General features: G+C 40.1%; 1 protein-coding gene across 2 annotated transcripts; it reads left to right on the forward strand.

The window, feature by feature from the left end:
- Positions 1-1,997: 1,997 nt before the first annotated feature.
- b4galnt3b (beta-1,4-N-acetyl-galactosaminyl transferase 3b) lies at positions 1,998-24,049 on the forward strand. Of its 2 annotated transcripts, XM_058076271.1 has the most exons (20): positions 1,998-2,518; positions 8,906-8,958; positions 9,091-9,159; positions 12,015-12,110; positions 14,777-14,867; positions 14,940-15,040; positions 15,114-15,181; positions 15,757-15,835; positions 15,915-15,981; positions 17,242-17,376; positions 17,502-17,611; positions 18,680-18,780; positions 19,188-19,255; positions 19,339-20,398; positions 21,396-21,661; positions 21,774-21,927; positions 22,050-22,122; positions 22,198-22,351; positions 22,466-22,592; positions 22,831-24,049. In XM_058076271.1, the coding sequence occupies exons 1-20, from the start codon at positions 2,383-2,385 to the stop codon at positions 22,940-22,942; spliced, it is 3,120 nt and encodes a 1,039-aa protein (XP_057932254.1). In that variant the 5' UTR covers positions 1,998-2,382; the 3' UTR covers positions 22,943-24,049. The 2 variants fall into 2 exon arrangements, with proteins under 2 accessions (XP_057932254.1, XP_057932255.1); XM_058076272.1 differs by lacking the exons at positions 1,998-2,518; positions 8,906-8,958; positions 9,091-9,159; positions 12,015-12,110 and adding an exon at positions 14,670-14,688 and having other exon boundaries at positions 14,782-14,867.
- Positions 24,050-24,321: the final 272 nt, after the last annotated feature.

The following is a 24,321-nucleotide window of genomic DNA, read 5'->3' on the forward strand; positions in this document are numbered from 1 at the left end:
TTTGCCAAAGAAGAGAATACAGGTGGAGGTAAGCACTAAATTATTCATGCACTCTAAAACCACATTTGGGGTGAAACTTAATTTTTATTGGCGTATATATTAATGGATATACTGTATTAGTATTGTATTAGCTATATACGTTTTGTTGTAATGAAAAAACAATGGTTTTATATGTGTTATCGTTATATGGAGAAAGGCAATCATTCTTGGTAAGTTGTTGCATGTTCTAGACTAGAGCATTCTAAACTAAACGGTAATAACATTGGATTTGCCTGTATTGAAAGAGCATGAATACTTTTTGCATATGGTTATACAGCATTGTCATTAATTTGTTCGTCACCTTACTTTAAGCCGTAAGACATTGAAGAAATAAATACATCGCTTTTTATGATAAAGCTGCATCGTCAGCCTCGGATTGTAGTCCAAAACCCATGCACTATGAACCCGACACAACTTCTGTCTCCTAGTGGCTAATCAGGGTCCTCCATTTGTGCATTATTTCACATGAAATCAGAATTAAGGTGTCAAAAAGTGACCCATCCCCCATAGTTAATGGAGTAAAAGGACCACACGAAAGGAAGCGTAAACAATAATAAATATAAGTATTATAAATATATATATGAGATATTATCATTCAGTTCTTGGGGTCAAAACTGCGAAAGTGCGCGCAAGAACAGAATTAAACTGTACGGCTTTGTGCTCAGTGCATTTATACATAAAAGGGTCATTTGATATTATTTTTCCTCGAATACAAATACTTTTCCCACCTCAACAAATACGGGCTGCGTTGTACACCCCTAGTATGTATTGTTTTCACATTTTACTACACTGAATTCTAGAATGCTGTAGCGCTTGGTGACCACTAGATGTCAGTATTGTTAGGTGTTTTTCTTGACGACTTAATACCTTTGGGACAAATGTTTCTTTTATGCTAGAAAGTAGGTGCTTCTCACATAGTGGGACGAGCCCCACGAGGGAGTCGTCATTTTAATGCAGACCTACCAACACTCTGTACTCTCTACAGTACAAATAATGAATAAATATTATAAATTTCTGTGGACTGGACCGGATGAGGTTATGAGTTTAGCATAAATTACCATAGTGATATAGCTGCTTTAAAGGGCAACTATGATGCTTTTCCCACTTTTCTTACTTATAAATGTAGTTAGAATGTTGTATTCATGTTGAAGTATGGCAAAGTTTCAGATAAAGAGGTTTGCGCATTCGGAAGTTAGTCCTGAAAGAAGTTTGGGATGGCTCAAAACGTAGTAGGCTAAGATAGCTTTTTCTTTGTATTTTTTTTAATCCCTGTTGCAAAGTAAATGTACATGTAACCAAACTATGTACTATTTTCATTTTAAGTTCTGTATTGTGTGATAGTTACACATAATCCTGTAAAGGCTAAAGAAGAAAGACCTACTTCTGTTGTCCCCTTTTGGGAACTGTTTAACTGGTTGGCTAGCAAGGCTTACACAGTTTCCAGGTCAAATGTCTGAAAGTGTATGTGACTGTAAAAAGTTCGGGAACCACTGCATTAAACCATAGCTGATAAATAGATGTAGAAAAACAATGCCTCTGGCTATGTTTTGGAATATGCTCACCACTTTTGTATCTTTGCAGATGCATGATTTTTCTCACAATAGTATACTGTACATTCATATGGCAGTAGATCAATATAACAATTAACCAAAACATTATCTTTTATGACATGATAACCCATTAGACCCCTTAGATGGTACAGGTGTAGTGTGAAATCTCAAGGTAAAATCAATTTCACTCCTCCCAATCTGAGGGAGGAAGCGTCAATTATCAGTAATATATATAAATGCTTCCGGTACGAGCTCGCAAACATTTTTAAAACTACATTATAAAATGAATAAATAAATGGCGTACAGTGCCAATAAAATATACATTGTGTGTGTGTGTGAAATTTAACAAATGAATTCAATCAATTTTTGTGTAAAAATGTTCGGTTACATTAGTAATTTGGCATAGTAATGCTTTGATTTTGAATGCAGATAAGGTGTACTTCCGGTTAGTCATCGCCGCTGTATGTGACTTCATTATAGCATTGGCTTGAAAGTCTTGTGTTGTTTGCGCTGGATGCCCCATGGGCAACAACAAGAACCCCACTAAGAGTTTTCACTGGGCATTTAGCAACTTACTTCGTCCATTGGCTATGTTATTAGTTTTTCCCGGATGAACGACAACCAGTGCCAGCGGGGACAACCAGGTCGTTAGGTGTTCGAGCGCACTCGCCGGGTCGAGAAGCAGCCAGCCACAAGTGGGATCGAACTGGATCGGTCCACCTACCAAGAAGGACAAAGCACGACACAGCAAACAGATGAATAACCCCGAAGGAGCTATCACCCGACTATTACCATGATCACAATGTTTTTTCCACTGAAGAAACTGCGACGGAATGGTAAATGTGTTCTTTTTGGAGCCATTCTGCTTGTGGGAGCTGTGGCCGTCTACCATGAGATGGTCGCGACCAAAGCATGGAACGATGGCACCGGTAAGTTTTGCCCACTCACCCCCACTTGTGCATAGTGCTCTTATAATCAAGTGTTGTTTGTAAGCTTTATTCAATGCAATTGCGGGTATTTAAAAAGCGTACAATGCATTTTGGTTTACTTTGCATGTAACTTTTAAACTTTTTTTCTCTCAATAAAATAAATAAGTCAAACCATATGTTAGCAATATGGGATGGGTTCAACCTGGAAATCTGTGCATATATAGCACTATACTACTGTTAATAGTTGTAACTTCATTGTAGTTGATTCTGGTGCAAGGCATTGGGACAATATTTTAGGGCCAAAATGTGTAAAAAAAATCAACATTACAATTAGCTCCATTGTAAATATGCATTCTGGTGTGTATGCATCCATATCTACAGTATTTATTAAGGTTTATTCAATGCAATATGCAACACGTTAGCAATTCTTTGGGTCATTTTACTGGTGGGAGTGATGGCGTGAACCTGGTAAGTGTTTGTGCAGTCGTTACTCACTCAGTGTGTACTCTTCTCCACAGGTCCTTGACCTGGAAAGTTGTGAAAATTGCAATTATCATCAAGAATTTAGTGCATGCACTTTCATTTTTTCTCATCACTCTCATTATATTTAAGTGCAAGTGCAGTTACAGACATTCAGTAAAGATACAATGCATTTTGGTTTAAATTGCCCTTAACTTTAAATGTTTTCATTCTCATATGTATGGAATTATATGAAATGTGGGTGACAATATCAGCAAAAAAAGCCAGATCATTTGTTAGCACTTAACCCCAGTGTAAATCTGCTCACTGGTGGGTGTAATCCAGTGAAATGTGTTTAAATATTAACTCAATCATAAAGCATGGCAGACATTCTTTTGAGCCTTTGAATCGTTGGACTTCTGTATGGAAGTTTCAGGATGATTTTTGGAAACAAGAGACTAATGCAGGTGAAACTGGTCCATTTACAAACCCTGTGAGAGAGTTTGGTGGTGGGGTGCAGGGGGAGTTCAGGAGGTCAGGTCACAGTCTTACTCATTAGAGTCAAGCGTCGTCTCACGTCGGCTAACCACACTTCCTGTTCAATCCTTTACCTTTATTTGCACCTCACAGTTTAATGTCAGGTTGTCGCCACTATTGCAGAGATGTACTGTAGATGAAAGCAAGTGAGTGGAAAGAGGCTGATGTATGCTCAACAACAACAACACACGACTCACACGCACACTCTTGGAACAAAGCTTGACATGTAAACACATGCTAAAAGCTCTAATGTAGGTAGGTAGGGCTCGCCTCCCCATGCATTCCTTCGTTGGAGCCACCCTCCTCCCCTCTACACACACATGACATGACACCATGGAGACATAAAGAACTCCAGAAGAGGAAGTGAAGATGACAACATCCATGGTCATGATGGGGCGGAACATCCCAGAAAAACAAAAATCACAAGACTTCATTGAGATTTTTCAAAAGTATAATGCAAGAGATATAAATTGTTTATTTGTAAGGCTATTGAATTGGAAATGCATATGAACGTATCTCATTCTCATGTTGGTGAGGAACATCCCAAAATATCAGAAATGATCATTTAAAAAGATAGTAAATATGAGGTGTGTCTGAAAAGTTCCAAGACTGGTGTCGCAAAAGATCTATTGAAAACCAAACTACAAGTTTTCCGCTTCGTAGTTGTCCCCCTGGAATGTAAAATGCTTTTCCAGCTTTCTCTGCCCTGCATTTATGCACTCCTGGAAAAATTCTTATGGGATTCTCCACAGCTTTGTCATCATGGCCATTGTGATGTTGTTCATGTCTTCAAAACAAGGTGCCTTTGATCAGGGGTACCCAACTACTGGAGGTGCAGTGATAAAAAAAAAAAATACATTTGTAAATAACTAATGTATTTTGTGCACTATAAGGCGCACTTAAAAGTCTCAGTTTTTCTCAAATTTTCTCAAAAATCAACGATGCACACTATGAACTAACCCACTTTCAAATATAGCGGATATAGTAGTTGATAATAATTAAATACAGTCTTTAGAGAGCAAATAGAAATTGTTGGCATAGTGTGTCTGACATGAATGCACCTTTCCCAGTGAGAGCACACGACTTCTCTGATTTTCTTCTCGGCCTTGAACTGCTCAGGGCATTATGAGCAGCCGCATTGTCATGGTGAAGCAGCCGCAAGTTTTCTTGCCACCTCTTCTCATGTACTAAACGAAGCAAATGCCACATGACCTCTTTGTAGACGTGATGATTGGCAAGAACTCGCAGAGGATGATGGACCTCATTTCGAAGAAAATACCATCAATATCAAAAGCCCTGGAACTTCTCTGACACGCTTGGTAAATGAATTAATAATGAATGAATGACTACAATAAATAACAACAAACAAATCTATAAATAATACAAAATTAAATTAGGAGTTATGGTTGTTTGTCTACATGTGCCCTGTGATTGGCTGGTGACCAGTCCAGGGTGTACCCCGCCTCTCGCCCATAGACAGCTGGGATATGCTCCAGCATCCCCCGCGACCCTCGTGAGGAAAAAGCAGAAGAAAATGAATGAATGAATGAAATTAGCAGTTGATAAATGTCGGCTTTTAACATACAGTCATATGTGTTGGGTCTCGAATGTGATCCGGAACTGTACAGTCGAGAAAAGAGAAAGAAGAAAAGAGGTTACTTCAAGACATTTTTCAATGGTAAGCTGCTTTAACAGTTTAGCGTTTTTTTATGTAATGTGTTTTGCGGGACTACCTGTGTGTGTAAAAAAAAAAAAAAAAAAAAACTTGGATAGAACTATTAGCAACCCTGCTTCGTCAATGCTGTAATGCCACACAGACAAGTTATTTTGCTCCATGACTTACACCAAATAAACAGTTAGGATACTGATAAACTGTTACTTACTACTTGCCCTTCTGGCTCTCCCACACGACCAAGTAACGTTGGAAAGGTGTAGGGCTTCAGCAAGTTTGTCGGCTAGTCCAGCTGCATAGTGGCCCATGTTTACTTAACAGTCTAGTGTGAAATGCTGTTCATTCATTCATTCATTTTCTACTGCTTTTCCTCACACGAGGGCGTTGGGAACGTGGTTGGGAATCAGGAACTCCAACCACTTGTGCCTGATGGTGGCGTTCCCTTTTGGGGCATTGCTAGCAAGTAAACAGCGGAGAAGGGCAGATAGTTTATATATAAGGAGGTCCGCCCTTCTGTGATGACACAAAGGAATGGTTTTACCACGCCTTTTCAAAACGAGCGTTTTGAGCCATCCCAAACTTCCTTTAGGGCTCACTTCCAAATGCGCAAATCTCATTATCTGAAACTTTGGCATGATTTAACAGAAGAATACAGAAGATAATACACATTCTAACTACATTTATAGGTCCCCTTTAAGGTGTTAATTTTGTCATTGAACATTCAAAGATGCCAGAATTAAAAACCAAATAAGTAGAGGAATACAAATAAATTAATACTTTGTAAAATAACAATAAAAATAGGTGTGTGAAGGATGTACAGTATATTAGACCAATTAGTAAGGTTATGTAATAAAATCCCAAACATACATTTAGAATTAAGAAATTGACAAATTAAAGTTTCCGATTGATTTTCCTCTCATTGGCAGTTTAGAATGAACGTTATAATAAATATAACTTGATAAGAACTTTCATCAAATCGGGTGTCAGCATTGCGCTAAAACTCATTTATTTCCATTCACAATTAATTATGGTGCTGTATTTTGTATGCTGTCCTGGCAATTTTAATTCTCTTTGGTTAACAATTTGTTGTAGACAAATTGTGTATGTCGTACCAGGGTATACGTATAAAGTATAGTATTGTGCACATTTACTCCTTGCAACTAGAACCAGACATCTCAGGTTAGCAAATATGTAACCGGTGAGTTAAAAATTCACTTGACCTTTTTTAGTTTAATTGTTTGGTGTTTGCAAATATGATTACAAAGCATAACTAATCAGGTTGGTTATCAACAAAACTACTGTTCTGGTTTCATGTCGGCACCACAAGTCTGGAAAGTGTTGATCATTTCTCATTTGCAGAGGAAGCTTACTGATACAGCTTTACCACAGCAGCGTCGCCGGGCTCCGCTCTGCACACACTCTTCGTCTTCAAGAGACGACTTGTTTTTTTCCCGCACAAGGGTCATGTGACCACTCAAGAGAAAAGAAACATAGCAGTTAATAAATGTCCCTCAGGTGAAGAGGCTGCCGATGTGCTGAAACATGATCCCATTAGTGTGCCTATTCTTCTGAAGCAAGATAAAAGGTGCAGTAGTGTTGTGTTACAGGCATGTCATAGGGCTTGGTATCTTAGTGTAACATCCACCCTAATGAATCACATCAGCGGCTGTCCTTGAAATGTTACATTTTTTTCATTATTGTGCAATTGTGGTCACCCCAAGCTTAGTTTATTTGATGACCTTTTTCCCAACAGTCATTCCGACATATACATTTTGGTGTAAACCTGGATAAAGGTGTGAGTCACGGTGACATTCAAAGGTGGCCTGGGACAAAAATCTGGCCTTGGACATTTTGGTCCAGACTGACTCACTACAACTGTGCCATTTCGCCCCATTGATGTGCCGGTACATACAAACACACACGCCATTATACTAAACAATATCCCTCTATATTCTGGAGCCTTGAATGAATAAATGAGAGTGAAATAATGGGCTCATTGGGCTGCTGGGGTCTCTGATGAGATCATGTCCACAAGGGATTACAAATCTGGCCATGAAAAGTAGAGGAATAGTGGACGAGTGGTTAGCATGTTGGCCACACAGTCAGGAGATCGGGAAGACCTGGGTTTGAATCTCCGCTTGGACATCTCTGTGTGGAGTTTGCATGTTCTCCCCGTGCATGCGTGGGTTTATTCCAGGTTTCCTCCCACATTCCAAAAACATGCTAGGTTAATTGGTGACTCCAAATTGTCCATAGGTATGAATGTGAGTGTGAATGGTTGTTTGTCTATATGTGCCCTGTGGTTGGCTGGCAACCAGTCCAGGATGAACCCTGCCTCTCGCCCGAAGACAGCTGGGTATCTTGTGAAACTGTTGGAGGATGTCATTATAGGCAGAAATGACGAGAAAATAGGGGTGTGACGATTCCATTCGTATCATGACTCATGGTTGCCAATATGATTAAACGACGATATTGGTACATTTAGAACGATACGATCCGAAACAATTCAGTAACTTTAAACTGATTCAGTACCTTTTCGGCCCAAAATCCAACCAGTCTGAATGTGTAATAAATACTTGGACACTGGACTGTGCAGGTGAAGTTTCCTCGATTCCCGGTGTCTTCTTGGAATGGAATCGGGTATAAATTAAAAAAACAAACAAGTAACCAACATTAATGACAAATGTATTCAGGTACAACCAACAGTTCAGGTTGAATTAACAATGACTGAATTAACAGGTTCAATTAAATAGAGTCTGTGATTAATTCTAGCTCATCACATAATTTTCCTTCCCTAAGTTATAAAGAGGTTAAAACGTATTTCATGACAGGAAATAGTACCTTTGGTTCCCATTGCTTTAACATTTAGTCGAGACAAAAGCTGTGGTCGACCCACGGACCTTTGCAAGTCCAACCGCACTACAAAATATATGATAACTTGGACTGTGAATAACCATTTGTATTTTTTGATCATCAAAACGTCCAGGATGGAAGGCTACCAGGGTGAAGCTGCCGCCATCATGAAACCTTTAATAAATGTCCATTCTAGAACACATTGTGTTAAAGAAGAAGAACCGAAGAACCGCACACAGATAAAAATAAACCCTTCCTAGCTTTTCTTAACCACCGCTCTAGAATTACGTGTGTTGCCAAAGCTGGCGCTGCCCCCCCCCCCCCCCCCCCCCCTTCTCCCCATGGGTGTGGGTGTCTCCACCCCTGTGATAATGACAGGCTTCATTCCACAAGCAGTGGAAGCCCGGTTCCCCTCGCTCCCACCACAAGGCCATAAAAACAAAGACTGAGGTCCTCTTTTTTTTTTTTTTTACAAGCCCTTCATTTGAAAAGATGATGGAAGTGGGATTGGTGACGCCTTTGCGCTCATTCAGTGGGTAGAACATGGAAGTAAAACATTAAAAGGGTGGAAATCTGTTACATAAGCTCCAAAGCAATGGAGGGAAAGAATAAAAACAGAGGAAATTGGGGGGAAAAGCATGAAAAAACAAGACAAAATGGAATCGCATGAAGTGCATCAGCTTGTTTGAAGCAGGTTATAATTTAACAGCCTTCATACTTTTTTGTCTTCTGATTGTTTGTTAGTTAAGAATTCATTATATGTACAATAATACACACTATAAACTGCCCTTTTTAATATCAGTGTTGTGGTTGTAAATCTTGCAGCTATATTTTTGTCATAATCATGTGTTTATATTTTCATTTAGGTCCAAATCCAGATGACGGCAGCAGCTGGAGGGCGGCCATGCTTGACCAAAGGGTAAGTAACTAAGAACGGTGCATGGAAAAAGACATGTTCATAGAAAATGTGACGATTCTGGGATGAGTGTGTGTATGGAAACTAGCACTATAAAAGGCAGGGACTTTTTTCAAATTATGTGTTATTTTCCAGGTCAGAGTGGGCCTGGAGGATTCCCATGTTTGGAGCGCCGGACGTATGCCACAAGCATGGAAACCAGAGGTGTGTGTGTGTGTGTGTGTGTGTGATTGTGCATATGGTGTGGAGTCCCTCTTATAGAAGTCTGAGCAACCTGTGGAAGTATGTCCCACTTCACTCAGTTTCAGTGCATTTGGGTTTTGTTTATGATGCTGGGAGCTGATACAACATGCACATCAATATGTGACAGAAGTCCACATTTCGTCAACCATTTTATCATTTTATATCTCAGGGGACAATACTATTGAAATGAAATGCGGATATACTTTAGAGTAGTCGGTGTACAGCTTGTATAGGTGACAACACAAATGAATAAACTTCACAGTGAACATGTATGTGTCCACAGTCTCAACTTACAGTGTGAGTTATCTAGCATTGCCTTAATCCTCTCGGGCCAATAATTCACCAGTTTTCTACTCCTGATGACAGTACTGGTGAGGTTGGTGGATCTTAGACACCTTACGCTCCTCCACCTTCCACTCACAGGTGTTCAAGTCTGGAGACATACGCACGTACTTGGCCACTCACATCACCTCACTATGTTGGAAAACTCCCATGTGGCCCAGCTTCCCAAAGAGAAAGGATCATGCTCTGCTTCACAATGTCACAGTTCATACTGGAATTCATGTTTACCTCAATGAAGCTTAGTGTACCATAACCATGCTTGACAGTAGGCAAGACACAGTGATGTTAATAGTCACTTTGTCTTGACAGATATTTAGCAGGATGCAATATTATTCCATCGAGGGCCACATTTCAAATGAAAAGATGCACGGGCCACTAAAATTAACACATGATGAAATGCTAATAAGTTATATATATTTCAAGAAAAAATGTCAATCTGGTTTTTGATATAGGTGAAAAACGGTGCTATTGATATGAACTTCAGTTTGCTTTGCTCCTTTTTTTTAATATTTACATTTTCATCTGAAATATTCTTGTATAATTTTCTTCTTGTAAAATTACGGGTTTGATTCTCTGCTTGGGGATCTCTGTGTGGAGTTTGCATGTTCTGCCTGCGCGTGCGTGGGTGTTCTCCGGGTACTCCGGTTTCCTCCCATACTCCAAAAGCATACATGTTAGATTAATTGGCGACTCCAAATTGTCCATAGGTATGAATGTGAGTGTGAATGGTTGTTTGTCTATATGTGCCCTGTGATTGGCTGGCGACCAGTCCAGGGTGTACCCCGCCTCTCGCCCGAAGACAGCTGTGATCGGCTCCAGCACCTAGTGAGGATAAGTGGCATAGAAATTGGATGGATATGATATTGTAACTTTGTTCCCTAGCCTCATTTTGAAAAAAAAAAAACATATTGTTGTGTTGTGCACTTTGGACACCCCTGAAAGGCATGACCCAATAATGTCTAAACCCAACAATAACCTTGGAATAAAATTCCAATATTAATGTTTTTCTTTTGGTCGTATGTCATCTTCAAATAAAATATTACTTTAGGAGGAGAAGTGGGTGTTATGTGCTGGGTATAGAAAAGACAGAGAACAGCTGGTCTACGTTTATGTATGTCCTAGTAAGGTCCCAGAGAGGTGTCACAAGGCAGTGAAAGCTCCATCATTAACTAGGCACATTGTAAAGTGCTGTTTATCATGAACATAAAGTGTGATGAAATTGTACCAGCCACAGCAGAAATGTGTGCAGTATCACATATAACGTATACTCTTTAACCTATATTGTGGCCAGACCCCAGAGACAGGTCATGCTAACATGTATATTTAATGCTGCCGGTCAAAGCCAGCATAATTACTAAAGATAAACCTCTACTACCACCAGAAGGGAGGAGGCTCAAACCTGTAATGGTGTGCTCTTTTGTTGGAGCCTGCGCTCGGATAACATGACCTCTTTGGCATATGCCAAATAGGTATTTTGTTTTCAGGACACCTGTGCTAGCATTGAAACTTGACATCTGTTGTGTCAATATATATGAGAGAGAGAGGGAGTGGGTGTATGTTTTTAGGGATATTTGACTTTGGCTTTTATTGTCACAAAGTTCCTATCAGCCTTTTTGCATACATAAACATGTATCTATAAGATTACCGTTGGCTTACACCAATGATCCATTGTGTATTTGGAACACACCTGCAATGCTTGATGTTTTGATTGTCAATATATTGTTGCTGTCACCATATTGAGCAGCCAGGAAACATACATGTACTTGTATTAATTATGCTATCACTATCTCACAGGACAGTACAAAACTTACTTCAATCCTTGTGTGTTTTGTGAGTTAAGGTTTCTATTTGTTTTTATTTGTTTCCAAACATGTTGGTCGATTGAAGTTGAGGGTTTTTCTTTCATGTTTTGAATTAAATTTTCGAAAAGCGGCTTTAATAATAATAATAATAATAATAATAATAATACATTTTATTTGTATAGCACTTTTCAAAATACTCAAAGACACTTTACAGAAGAATGGAGTTGAATAAAGCAAGTAAACAGAGTAGAAGACACACAAAAATACAACATTCATTCGTTAATACACAGTTAAAACATGAGTAAAAGCGGGGCGGGGGCACCGCAGTCAGATATAAAAAGTGCTTTTTGCATTACATGCTTTTTGCTGGACGGTGATGTGTTGCATTGTTAAGAGCACCAAAATTTGCTGTAAGTAAAGTCATTCATAGTTTAGTATGAAATAATTAACATCAGAGCCTCTTTTCCATAACGCACCAAAGTGACATGTGCATGCTTGACAGTGCAGACTAAGCTAGAGTTGCGGGTGCAAACGCTGCGAAAAACACCCCGTGGGTGCAAGTATGAGTTTGTTTCTTTAGTATGCTGAAGTAGGTCAAATGTTTGCTTGATCCACCGCTGACTGACTGCTGCACAAACAGAGTGATTGACTCTGACTTTTCTCTGTTGGCAGTTTAAAGGCCAGGCCAATTTGCATGTCTTTGAGGACTGGTGTGGCGGCTCCACGGTGGGACTGCGCCACAACCTGCACTACCCTCTGTACCCTCATGTGAGTCAAACCCATGTTTTTAATTCACTACATTTTCAGTGATTGCACATTAGAGTACTGAATGAGTGCTAACTCAACTACGCACATATCTGGACTAAATCACTTCATTTAAGGATTATATATATATTACAATATCACACTATTCCTTACATTTACCTGAGTGAAGTTGCCCCCCCACCTCACTCAAAACTGTGGTCAAATAGTCACATTTTCCCCTTCTTTGTTTGTGTTGTGCAATTAAAATGAATGTTTTGTGCAATTAAAGTGCACATTTGTGCCGTCATACTTCAAAAGTATGAACAAACGTGCACTTAAATCATTAATAACTCAAAAACAAAAGCAGCACAAACATTAATTTTAACTCCACAAAACAGGACTAACATAACAGTAAAAAATGAGAGTTTTTCACCAGAGTTTTTTTTTGTGAGGTCACTTAGGTTTTACACTTCCATACATTTGCTCTCCCCCACCTCACAATTGCCAAAGGAGTTGCAAAAGAAGTATTCTAAATAGTAAAATATAATACAATTATGAGGCTGCACAGCTAGGAGACTCGAGTTTGATTCTCAGCTCGGGCATCTCTGTGTGGAGTGCACTGTGATTGACTGGCGGCCAGTTCGTGGTGTACCCTGCCTCTCGCCCGAAGACAGCTGGGATAGGCTCCAGCATGCCCGCGACCCTCATGAGGATAAGCGGTATAGAAAATGAATGAATAGAATTATGAGGGGTGCACACTTGCTTGTGTCAGGGATGAGGAGAGAGGAAAGGCAGGGCAGCCATATTTTTGTTGACCACTGTCTTACGCTTTCTTAGATAATGATATATCAATATCTGAAATACGTTCATGTCCATTACCTCTGTGTTCCCTCTTGGTTTCATTTCATGTCTGATAACTGTGATTAACTGTGATAGCCGCGTATTATAATAAACCCACCACATCAAATGTATAATTTCAGCGTCATTGCTGAAGTGTGATTCAAATGCAAAGACCCATTACTAACCCTATCAGTGGCAAAAAGGTAGAAGGAGACCGCATCAGTATAGTTGATGTAAAATGTAGAATTTTTTTTTTAATTACTATTTATTATTATCATGTTATTATTGCATTTTTTTGGTCTGCATACAAGGATCGCCTCTCTACATGCAGAACACGCACAGTGCATAGGGGCCCACAATCCATGAATTTGCATCCTCTGCAAATGCACAGAATATGCACATCGCTGTCATATGTGTCGATATGTTATTTTGCACAAAAACTCCAAAACATAAATAACAGAAATCATCAAAACATCGCTTCATGTTCAAGTCAAATCGTACAAAAATAGCTTTTAATGGGAAAGCCAATTCATAGAGCTGTGGGGGCCACAGCTGCCTGGGGGAGCCAATGTGATGTGTTTTCATGGTGCCAAGAATTCCTGTTCGTGATACAGCTGTTTTGTAATTCGGGGGTGGACTCCAAATAAAATACTTATGACACCAATTTAGCCAGGAGCAGTCATGCCTGCAAGTATACAAATGTTACAGTATGTAAAAAATAAAAATAAAAAATGTGTTTGTGTTGTACTTTTATTTTTAATACAGAATGTTAAATGTTTGCAGATGACATTGTAATTTGTAGTGAGAGTAGGGAACAGGTGGAGGAGATGATTAGGAGGAATGAAGATTAGCTGCAGCAAGACGGAGTATATGTGTGTGAATGAGAGGGACCCCAAGTGGAAGAGTGAGGTTACAGGGAGAAGAGATACACAAGGTGGAGAATTTTAAATACTTGGGGTCAAAGTTCAGGACAATGGAGATTGTGAAAAGGAGGCGAAGAAGCGTGTGCTGGCAGGATGGGACGGGTGGAGAAAAATGTCAGGAGTGACGTGTGATAGAAGAGTTTCAGCTAAAATGAAAGGAAAAGGTACACAAAACTGTGGTGGGACCAGCCATGTTGGTTGGCATAGAGACAGTGCCACTGAGGGAAAGACAGGAAACAGAACTGGAGGTAGCAGAAATGAGGATGCTGAGGTTCTCATTGGGAGTGACCAGGATGGATAGGATCAGAAACGAGTACATCAGAGGGACATTACATGTTAGAGGCCTTGGAGATAAAGTCAGAGAGGCCCGACTGAGATGGTTCGGACATGTCCGGAGGAGAGATAGTGAATATATTGGTAGAAGGATGCTGCGTTTAGAGCTTCCAGGTAGGAGGCATAGAGGAAGACCAAAGATGAGGTTTATTGATGTACAATGTGCAACAATGACAAAATTAAACTCTTTCACATGTTTGGCTATTATCATCCAATTTGAAATGCACTGGAGTGGAAATACATGTGGAACTACATTGGACTTAAATCAGAGCAATTTTACTAAGAGCTCAACTATTATCTGCACCATTTCTCCTCTAGTGCTGTATTGCATTAGCAACAAAAATAGGGGGGAATAATCTGCCACTGTCAGCTATTATTGCTGGCAAAGGTCAGTGCTCCACAATGCCCTGATTGTTTTGTCTTGTATCAGAAAAATGGGCAGCTTGCCTTCTGGCACACACATGCAAACATTTTACTTCAATCTGAGGTGCATTCTACATCTACATGTGAGTTCTTCATGTCCCGTGACTTGAGATATACTGCATCCCCATCTTGTCTCTGAGTGAGCTTACACTTCCATGTTCTTTGTTTCAGTCCAGGACTACAGTGCACAAACTGGCTGTGTCCCCTCAGTGGACCAACTACGGGCTCCGCATCTTTGGTTATTTACATCCTTACGCTGATGGTATGACATTTTAACTTAAATGTCCTTTCTGTAACGAATTAGGTCTCATGTAGAATCTTTACGTCTCTTTAGGTGAATTTGTGTTCGCTTTAAGCTCTGATGACAACTCGGAATTCTGGCTCAGCACAGACAACTCTCCTACCCATCTGGAGCTTCTTGCATGGGTTGGGAAGGTATGGATGTCCACTGTCTTCACAAGGAACTGGAGATAGGTACATATGTTTTGATTATTTTTTTTCTTTCTAGACGGGGTCTGAGTGGACAGCCCCAGGCGAATTTGACAAGTATGTAAGTCAGGTCTCCAAACCAACTCAGTGAGTATTTCAGTTTTCATATCTGCATTCACGCTACTGTGCAGCTTTAGGGCGTTTACATGTGCCTTTGCTTTTTATCATTATGTCAGTAATAGGAAGTACATGTTGCACCCTGTCCAATTGGATTTCAATGATGTCATCATCAAGTAATTCTGCAGATAGTTATAAATGAATAATGGTCTACATACATAGTTGGTCACAATAAGATTGCTCTTACAGTATGTACAGTATGTCTACAATATACTACTCAAAATGCTATGATCGGCTGTGATACATTAATTAGCGTTATAGTTCTTGTACTACTACTTTGAAGTGGAACCTCTGTTGTTGAGCCTGTTTTTGGTCAACATTAGCCTCCGCCAAGACTGCCCTTTGTCACCAATTCTGTTCATTATTTTTATGGACAGAATTTCTAGAGTCTAGTTTGGGGGCCTGAGGATCTCATTTCTGTTATTTGCAGACAATGTGGTCCTGATGGCCTCATCGGGCAATGACCGTCAGCGTTTACTTTGGACGGTTTCTCTTTTGAAACAGTGAATACATTGTTTTATTGAATATACTTTATTGCTTAACAGGCTTTCTGCACAAAGGATGTACTTTTTTGAAATCATCCACAAGCAGAATGACAAAGGCACTGACCATGTGGAGGTGGCTGTAAGTACCTGGACAGTATGTGCAATGGTGTGGGAAAAGTCATTCTACAAACAACTCTCTTCTGCTCACTTTGACACAGTGGAAGCTCCAGGATGAAGATTTCAGGTTTATGGTCATTGAATCCAAGTATATTTCACTCTATGTTAGTAAGTATCCTGGCACATCACTCATAGTAATCATCGAGACCATATTAAGTTAGGATGACAGATCCTATAGAGCAGGGGTCTCAAACTCAATTTACCTGGGGGCCACCGGAGCAAGGTTCCCCCACCGGAGCTGGGGGCCGCATCAGGTTTTCAAAAAAAAAAAAAAAACGCATTTATTAAAAACTGGAAAAAAAATCAATAAAAAAACTATCTTCAATGCTTTTGCTTCTGCTATACCCTACACTTTTTCAGTACTTTGGTTCCGGTTTTCCACACCAAAATATCTGATAAAAAATTCCACTGTTCTCAAATATCTTTATTTTTATTTTTCTATACACAAAATAAGATAAATAAAAAATTAAGAATATAGACAATAAATCAACCAATCAGTAATAAATAAGTAAAATAATAATAAAACAGCAAATAAGAAAAACGTAAGAAACCACATACAGTTGGTAGAGAAATTATTTTTTTCAGATTCAAATGTACAGTATTAACAGTTATTTAACCTTTAACATGAACATTAATGAAACTTGATAATTTTACCCAATTAGCAAGTTAGCATCGTACTCAGTTCCATCTGGGAGCAGTGTCGTAACTTTAACAACATGTTTGATGAGATGCTTTATCCTGACGTGTATTTTCCGTTTTATTCCAAATCCTGCATTTATTTGTACCCAGCGTCATAAGCCTTTAGCTTCATTGCTAATCCAAAGCAAAACAGGGCGGGGTAACAGGGTAGGGTAACAGTGGGTGGGGGAAAATCATGTTAATTGTGTCCGGTGTGCACACAGCTTTAAGCTGTCATTTCAACATTAAACTTTGGTATCAAGGTGGGGGCCTCAAACTAGCGTCTCGCGGGCTGCATTTGGCCCGCAGGCCGCGAGTTTGAGACCCCTGCTATAGAGGGATGCTAACATTGTGATTCTTGGTGGTGGATGGTTCCCTTTATGCCATGGTCATTCTGAAACTTTGAAAAAGAATTCCTGTTTAAATTCACCTTCACCCAGATTCTCACCAAAATGTTTTTTATTTCCTTCTCTGAATGGAAATAAGACTATTATAAGTCCCGTTTGAGAATTGCTTGTGTGCGCAACGCTATGTGTGTATTGCAGTGTGAAGCAAATTGAGTACTTCGGCGGCATGTCACCAAGTACATTTTATACAACAACTTCTCACGGTGGCTCATAGTCGTTTTCTGCAAAGCTCCTTGGAAATGATTCTGCTCATGTTTTAATGCCTCTTGGCTTCGTCCCACAGATGAGTCGGCATTGTTAATGAGCGATGTTGCGCATATACCACAGACACCTGCAAGCCACCAACGGCCCCTTCCACCAAAGCACACCGCAACTGCAGACATGCTGAGAGAAGACCCACGAGATGCCCTCTACCAAGGTGAGAGACTCATCTTCAGTTTCAGTTGCCCCCCCCCCCCCTACCCCTTCACGGTGCACGCAGAAGCTTTGTTTCATCACCTGAAGTTGTCCTGCCTCATATCCGTGTGCTTTGTTTGTTGCTAGTGCCTTTGATAGATGTCGAGCTCCTGCAAGGCGTTCTGCCCGACTGCTCATACAAACCCAGCTACACCATCAAAGACTTTCCACTCACTCGATACCAAGGGCTGCAGTTTGTAAGGATTGCTCCTGGATACGCACTTGTCACACCAATTACATTTCTACACGCCAGGGATCAGCTAGGTTTCAATTATGCATGCAGCCCCTTATTACAAAGAGAATTTAAATACTTTCCCCTTTCTCTCAGTTAGGTAATTCTGTAACTTTCAAACTTGTGTACACATTTATCTTTTTAACTTCAATGTGCAAGCCTCAGTCCTACCTCTGAAATGCACTGCATCACATTGAGAGCTGTTTCTAATATTTTGTTTACCTCATGTAGCTACGGAACGGGCAAATATTAGACACATAAACAGTATATTTTATTATATTGTTATACAAATACTATAGCTGGGAAAAAAATTTGTTTGAGTGGCAGTAACACATTTTTTAAGAGTAATTATCACATGTGCTTCATGGCAAGCCGCATCTCTGTTATGACGGCAGACAGAGATGTGCAGCATCCCCATCTTGTCACAAAGTCTGACAAACCTTTGTAACTTTATTCTGACCCTGAACACATCAACAGCAGTGAAATTCCAACACCATATGCTATATGTATCTCCAACTCAAACACACGCCCTTCGTTTGCTCATCCAGGAAACGACATTGTCAGTAGACAACAGCCCGGTGCATTTACTGACACTCGCAAAAAAATTCTTTATTATACGTTTTTGTGTGGTCTAAATAAACATTAAGTGGATATTCATATCTCTCACTAACGGAACTCTTACAGCGAGCGGAAGTACAATTTGCTGCATTTAAGTGTACCTGGAAATCCCAGAAAATACACAGAAAAGGGGACTTATTTGGTGGTGTCTGAAATAAATGAATAGAAATATGTCCTGCTTAACATAAAACTGAAGAAGTTTAGAGTCCGTGTTGCAGTGGTCTCCAACTTTCATCAGTGTTCCAGCTGTCATCCATTTGTGTTTTATTTATGGCTGGCAACATTTAAATTATTTTAGCCCTAAATAATTGACAGTCAGGCATGACCAACAGTTATTATCTATATACTGCGACTGTCTAACTTTGGTGGGAGCGATTAAACCTTCATAGCTTTGCCATATTGCTCTTGTCCCCAGGTCCACTTGTCCTACATATTTCCCAACGACTACACTCGACTCACACACATGGAAAAAGACAACAGCTGCTTCTACCCAGAGAACCCCAGCTACATGAAAATGTGAGTAAATATTCATATTTGCGGTCATTCTGATCCGATATGATATTGCAGGATATCAGCAGGAATCATACATTTATGACTTAGTGTAGTGTGAAATGTGGGGAAAAGGCTTGATCAAAGGATATTACTCAGAGAACAATAATCATCAACAGTAGGAAAATAGACCAAATGTACTTCTTTATTCATATTAGTTTTGAAGATTTTTTTATCAGGGGCGTGTTCATATTTTTTTAAAAAACAATTTTAAAATGAACATAACATAACATGCTCTTGGTTTGACACCCTATAAAAGTGGGTTGCAATTGAATGACCAAAGGATAATGTGTGTTCCAGGATGAGACCATTTGAGGTGAAACCATCTGGTATAAAGTAACGTCATATTTACATTTGCTTACTTATTGTTCTAGGTTTGGTTTTTCTCGGTACATGAGACTAGACCGACTTGATGGATTGGAAAAAGAAAACGCGGCCAGTGGTACCTTTCTATTTTTGTCTGCAAAGTTGTTAAAAATATGTATTTTACATTTCTCATTTTGACATCCTTTGTCTTTGTTTCAGATTACAGCTTCCAGAGGAGGAAGTCAGTGCTCGGGGATGACGATAGCTTTGGCATTGAAGCGTATCAAAGAGACAAATATCAGAAGGACAGCAATCTTTTGTCTGACTACGGGGATGATTATGATGATTACGTCTTGAAGCGAAGACGCAAACTCTTCTCTTTGAGCAAAACCAACAACACCTTGAAGAAGTCACCTAACGCTCGTATGAGGAGGAGAACAGGCAAAGACAATGTCCCACTGCCTCTCCAGACTTCCAAAATTCAACTGCGCAAGCATGAGAGCCAAGCAGAGATGAAATCAAAGAGGCTTGTTAAAGTTGTAGATGATATAAAACCAAAAGGAAAGCTCAAATCTACAAAAAGAGCAAGACTTAAATCAATCGAGACAGCTATGAAAGCTCAACAGATTAATTCAGTGGTTGCCAGAAAGAAGCCTGAATCAGAGAAAATAAACTACAGAAGGACGGCTGATAAAATGAATGAAACCCACATTCAAACAGTTAATAATGCCATAAAAGTGGGTAGTGAAACGCCCACGTCCACTACAGCCCACCGCAGTCACCAGCTCTTTGAGAAGACCTCAAAAAGAGACCCGTTATTAGCAACCAAGCAGAGGGACATTGACACCAGAAGGAACTTCATAGACAAAGAGCTGGAGATGAACTTACCAGAACTGCAGGACATAAAGAATAGCATTCACAGAGCTATAGGAGGAAAGGACGTCCAAAAATGGTCAGATCTGGACGACAAGAGGGGGCTCGCTGTTGCAGAAGTAAATAACAGGGAAGAAATCAAGAGACAGCGTGAGACTGACATTCTATGGGGACCAAAAGGAGACTTCGAAGGGCTCGACGATGATGACATCACCCCGGTGCCAGTGTTTGATGCCGATGTCAACTGGAGCCAGACCTTCGAGGTGAACCACGTAGACCTGCAGGCCATGCGCTCCGACTGGATCGATCTGCACTGCAACATCTCTGGAAACCTACTTCTCCACTCTAGCAATGCTCTGCCCATAGTCAAAGCTTTTATGGAGCAGCTCAATGACAAGCATGAAAAGTAAGTGTCTGTTTGTGGTTCATGATTATCAACATTCATTTTCGTTCACCTTCATAGTCTGGGTGTGGGGGTACGTTTCAACTAAGTGACTAACACCACCAGAAGCTGTCAGGAGCCTGAGATATAATGGAGAGAGATGGTCAGCTTGGTTATAGGAAGTTGCTCTTTATTTGGGCAAGTAATTGCTAAACGGAAACTTGCAATGAGCTTGTTAACACATCGGAAATGGCAGGAGGTCATTACTCAACATAACAGTCTGACTGAAGGAGTCATACGTTATAACCATCACACAGGAACTGAGCAATAGCACATACACAGGGAAACTACTACACATAGTAGTTGCAGGACAATAAACAATGTATAACTATTTATAAAAAGGTGCTGCAAGGCACTTATTTTGTTAAAAAGTTGGTAAAATTTATAATGAACATAATTGTTGTTTTGGGCGGCACGGTAGTCTAGTGGTTAGCGCACAGACCTCACAGCTAGGAGGACCAGGGTTCAATTCCACCCTCGGCCATCTCTGTGTGGAGTTTGCATGTTCTTCCCCGTGCATGCGTGGGTTTTCTCCGGGTACTCCGGTTTCCTCCCACATTCCAAAAACATGCTAGGTTAATTGGCGACTCCAAATTGTCCACAGGTATGAGTGTGAATGGTTGTTTGTCTATATGTGCCCTGTGATTGGCTGGCGAGCAGTCCAGGGTGTACCCCGCCTCTTGCCCGAAGACAGCTGGGATATGTTCCAGCACCCCCGCGACCCTCGTGAGGATAAGCGGTAGAAAATGAATTAATGAATAATTGTTGTTTCATATTATATGTTTGCTTACCTGTTACATGTTGGTTTTGTATTTGGGGTGTGATTGTAGTAGTTTAATGTTCACAACTATGACTCCCACACTTCCCTCACAGTATTTATTTTTTTTAGTTAAAATAACTTATCCAAATCGTTAAAAGTAACAATTATTAATTACTGTGTGGTAATGGTCTGCCTATGCAGTGGCTTCACACTAGTACGTGTGGTTAACGTGGAGAAGCGTCTGGATGGGGTCCAGGGCAGCCGCTACCTACTGGAGGTGGAGCTGAAAGACTCCAACGGTCAGCTGCTTCGCCTGTCACGCTACATCTATGCTCTGGTTCGCCGCCACACTCGATCTCGCAGCAAGGACTTCAGCTTCCAGCGACGGTCGAAGCCTGAAATGATGTTGTGCAATCCAGTCGGTTTCAGCTGGAACCCTGTGGCCACGGTCCATTTCATCGTGCCAGGTACTGTATTGTATGTTCATTTAACTTGACGGCGGCGGTACATAGTTTGAATTAATCGGACTATATTAAAATGAATGAATACATTTAGCATTATTTTTTTTTGCAAAAACAGTGAAAAACCAGGCCCGATGGGTGCAGCAGCTGATTGACGACATGGCCGACTTGTTCAAGATGACGGGCGATGCCAATTTTAATCTCATCATTGTGGACTACAACAGCACCGACATGGACGTGAGGAGAGCTTTGCAGAAGTCCTCTCTGCCTAGGTGGGCTTTATAATGGATAATCTGTGGATGAAAGTCATTACATGTGCAGTAAACGCATCAGAGGGCACATGCACAAAATAATGTCAAGTATGTACTATAATTGCCTCTCTGGCATTCCTCAGGTACCAGTATATGAAGCTGAATGGTAACTTTGAGCGATCTGCAGGTCTGCAAGCAGGCATCAACCTTATAGACGTGAGTACCCATCACTGAGATTTTTATCGACATGTAATCTGAGTTTTCACTTTTTATTTTCCATTCTTTCGACAGGATGAACACAGCATTGTTTTTCTTTGTGACCTCCACATTCAGTTTCCCCCTTCCATCATCGATTCCATTCGGAAGCACTGTGTAGAGGGCTTCATGGCTTTTGCCCCCATTGTTTTGAGGCTGGACTGCGGGGCCACACCATTTGAAGCCAGAGGTGGTTTTTACATTCATATGTTTTTACACTTGAATTTTAATTGGAAAGCTATTCCTTCAGGATTTTAATATATTTGATGGTTCCTGGTTTGATTTAATATGGTGTCTGTTGCAGGTTACTGGGAGGTAAATGGCTTCGGTTTACTGGGCATCTATAAATCTGATCTGGATGCAGTGGGAGGAATGAACACAAAGGAGTTCACCAACCAGTGGGGGGGAGAAGATTGGGAGCTGCTCGACAGGTGAGTTACTCCACTGTGGTTCAATGATGCTCCACCCATTTCTTCCCACACCGACACACAAATTATACACGGATTGACATTAGGTACACATAGTCTAATGGGATCTAATACAATGTTGGTTCCAGATTGGCACCAAATGTAATGTGGCAAGATGATGTAATAATAACCAGGAGAGGTATTCTTTCATGCAGAGATCTCACAAATTGGTGCATCAGATCATTGTTTATTTGTGCTACAGGATCCTCCAGGCAGGACTGGAGGTGGAACGGATTTACTTACGCAACTTCTTCCACAATTATCACTCCAAACGCGGCATGTGGAACCGCCGCGTGTCACCCAGACAAACGTGACCCCCGCCCCAGCCTATACGACATCTAAAAAACTTTTTTGGACAGGAAGCACTTTAAAGTTGGAGCTCGATCCATGACTTCTGCTTCCTAATTGTCATGACTACTGATCAGCAAGCAGACAAGGTGACCACTCCTGAGCTGCACTCCTAGCTTGCAGTCAAGGTCGTCGCTATGGAGATTGTACTGATAACATCAGTGTTGTTTCCACTGTGGGTACTGCTGACTCAAAAAGAGGGTACTTTTTATGCCTGCGTAAACGAAGACACTGTATGTTGCTGACTACAACATGATGTGCACTACTGGCTGCAAGGACCTCACCAAATTTACAACACTCCAAGGATGTTTATACACACCTGTCTTATGTATTGCACATTTGTCTGAACTGGAAAATGTTTTATTTTATTGTAAAATATGTGTTTGTCAGAATAGTGTCTATGTCATTGAATAAATTATGGAAAGCTTAACTTATTGTGACTATAACTATAACTGTCACTATAACTAATAACTATTTTGTACCTCAATGTCTCGTCAAGTCGTCTTTTTGTAAATGTCATCATCACTCTCCATGTGCCTTTGTTATTGTTGTTGTTGTTGTGGCTCCGATGTTGAAGTGTAGACTTAAATTTGCATCATGTCGTAATTGAAGCTTTTACCAAACATAGAGATGTAATATAATGTGTTTACCAAAGAACTTATCCCAATCCAATATAAATTCCATTTTCAGTTCCAGTGTATGATAAGACCTGACAGGAAATTTTATTTTACTTACAGGAGCTGGATATGTTCTTTTAATGCTATTTTTTTTTGTTTCTGCAGCATTCTGGTAGTTCATGTGAATTTTTATTATGGTGCCAGACAATTATTTCAATTTCATTTCATTTTTGGTTCAATGAATTCAGCTTTTGTCATGGTTGTGGTTGAAGCAGTGCGAATCCTTTGCTCTTCTTTCAACTGATTTTATTGTGTGTATTTTTCAGACAATACCTCACTACTCTCAATGCAGGGAGTTCATCTCAGACTTTTGTACATTGCGTGACTCTCTCAGGGATGATTTTTATTCCATTCAAGGCACACTGTCTTGTCACATTTCAGAAATAAATTTATCTAAAGAATGGTTACTTGTGTTTCAATTGCATATCATAAATATTTATTTAAAGTGATGACATGCAAACTAAATAAAAACTGAATAATTTATACCTTTATGTTACCTTGACACAAAACTTTCGGTTGCTATTTGAAAATTATAACTTTTCCCTCTCACCATAAATACAAACGATTAGCGTTAGCATTGCTTACATATGCAAACAATATGCAAATTAGGCCATGACGTCAGCCAACGAATTCTAGCGACTTCCAGGACAGCCAATAGCTGATATTCT

The sequence above is a fragment of the Doryrhamphus excisus genome, chromosome 6 (assembly GCF_030265055.1).
Source record: "Doryrhamphus excisus isolate RoL2022-K1 chromosome 6, RoL_Dexc_1.0, whole genome shotgun sequence".
In the NCBI taxonomy this organism is placed as follows: Eukaryota; Metazoa; Chordata; class Actinopteri; order Syngnathiformes; family Syngnathidae; genus Doryrhamphus; species Doryrhamphus excisus.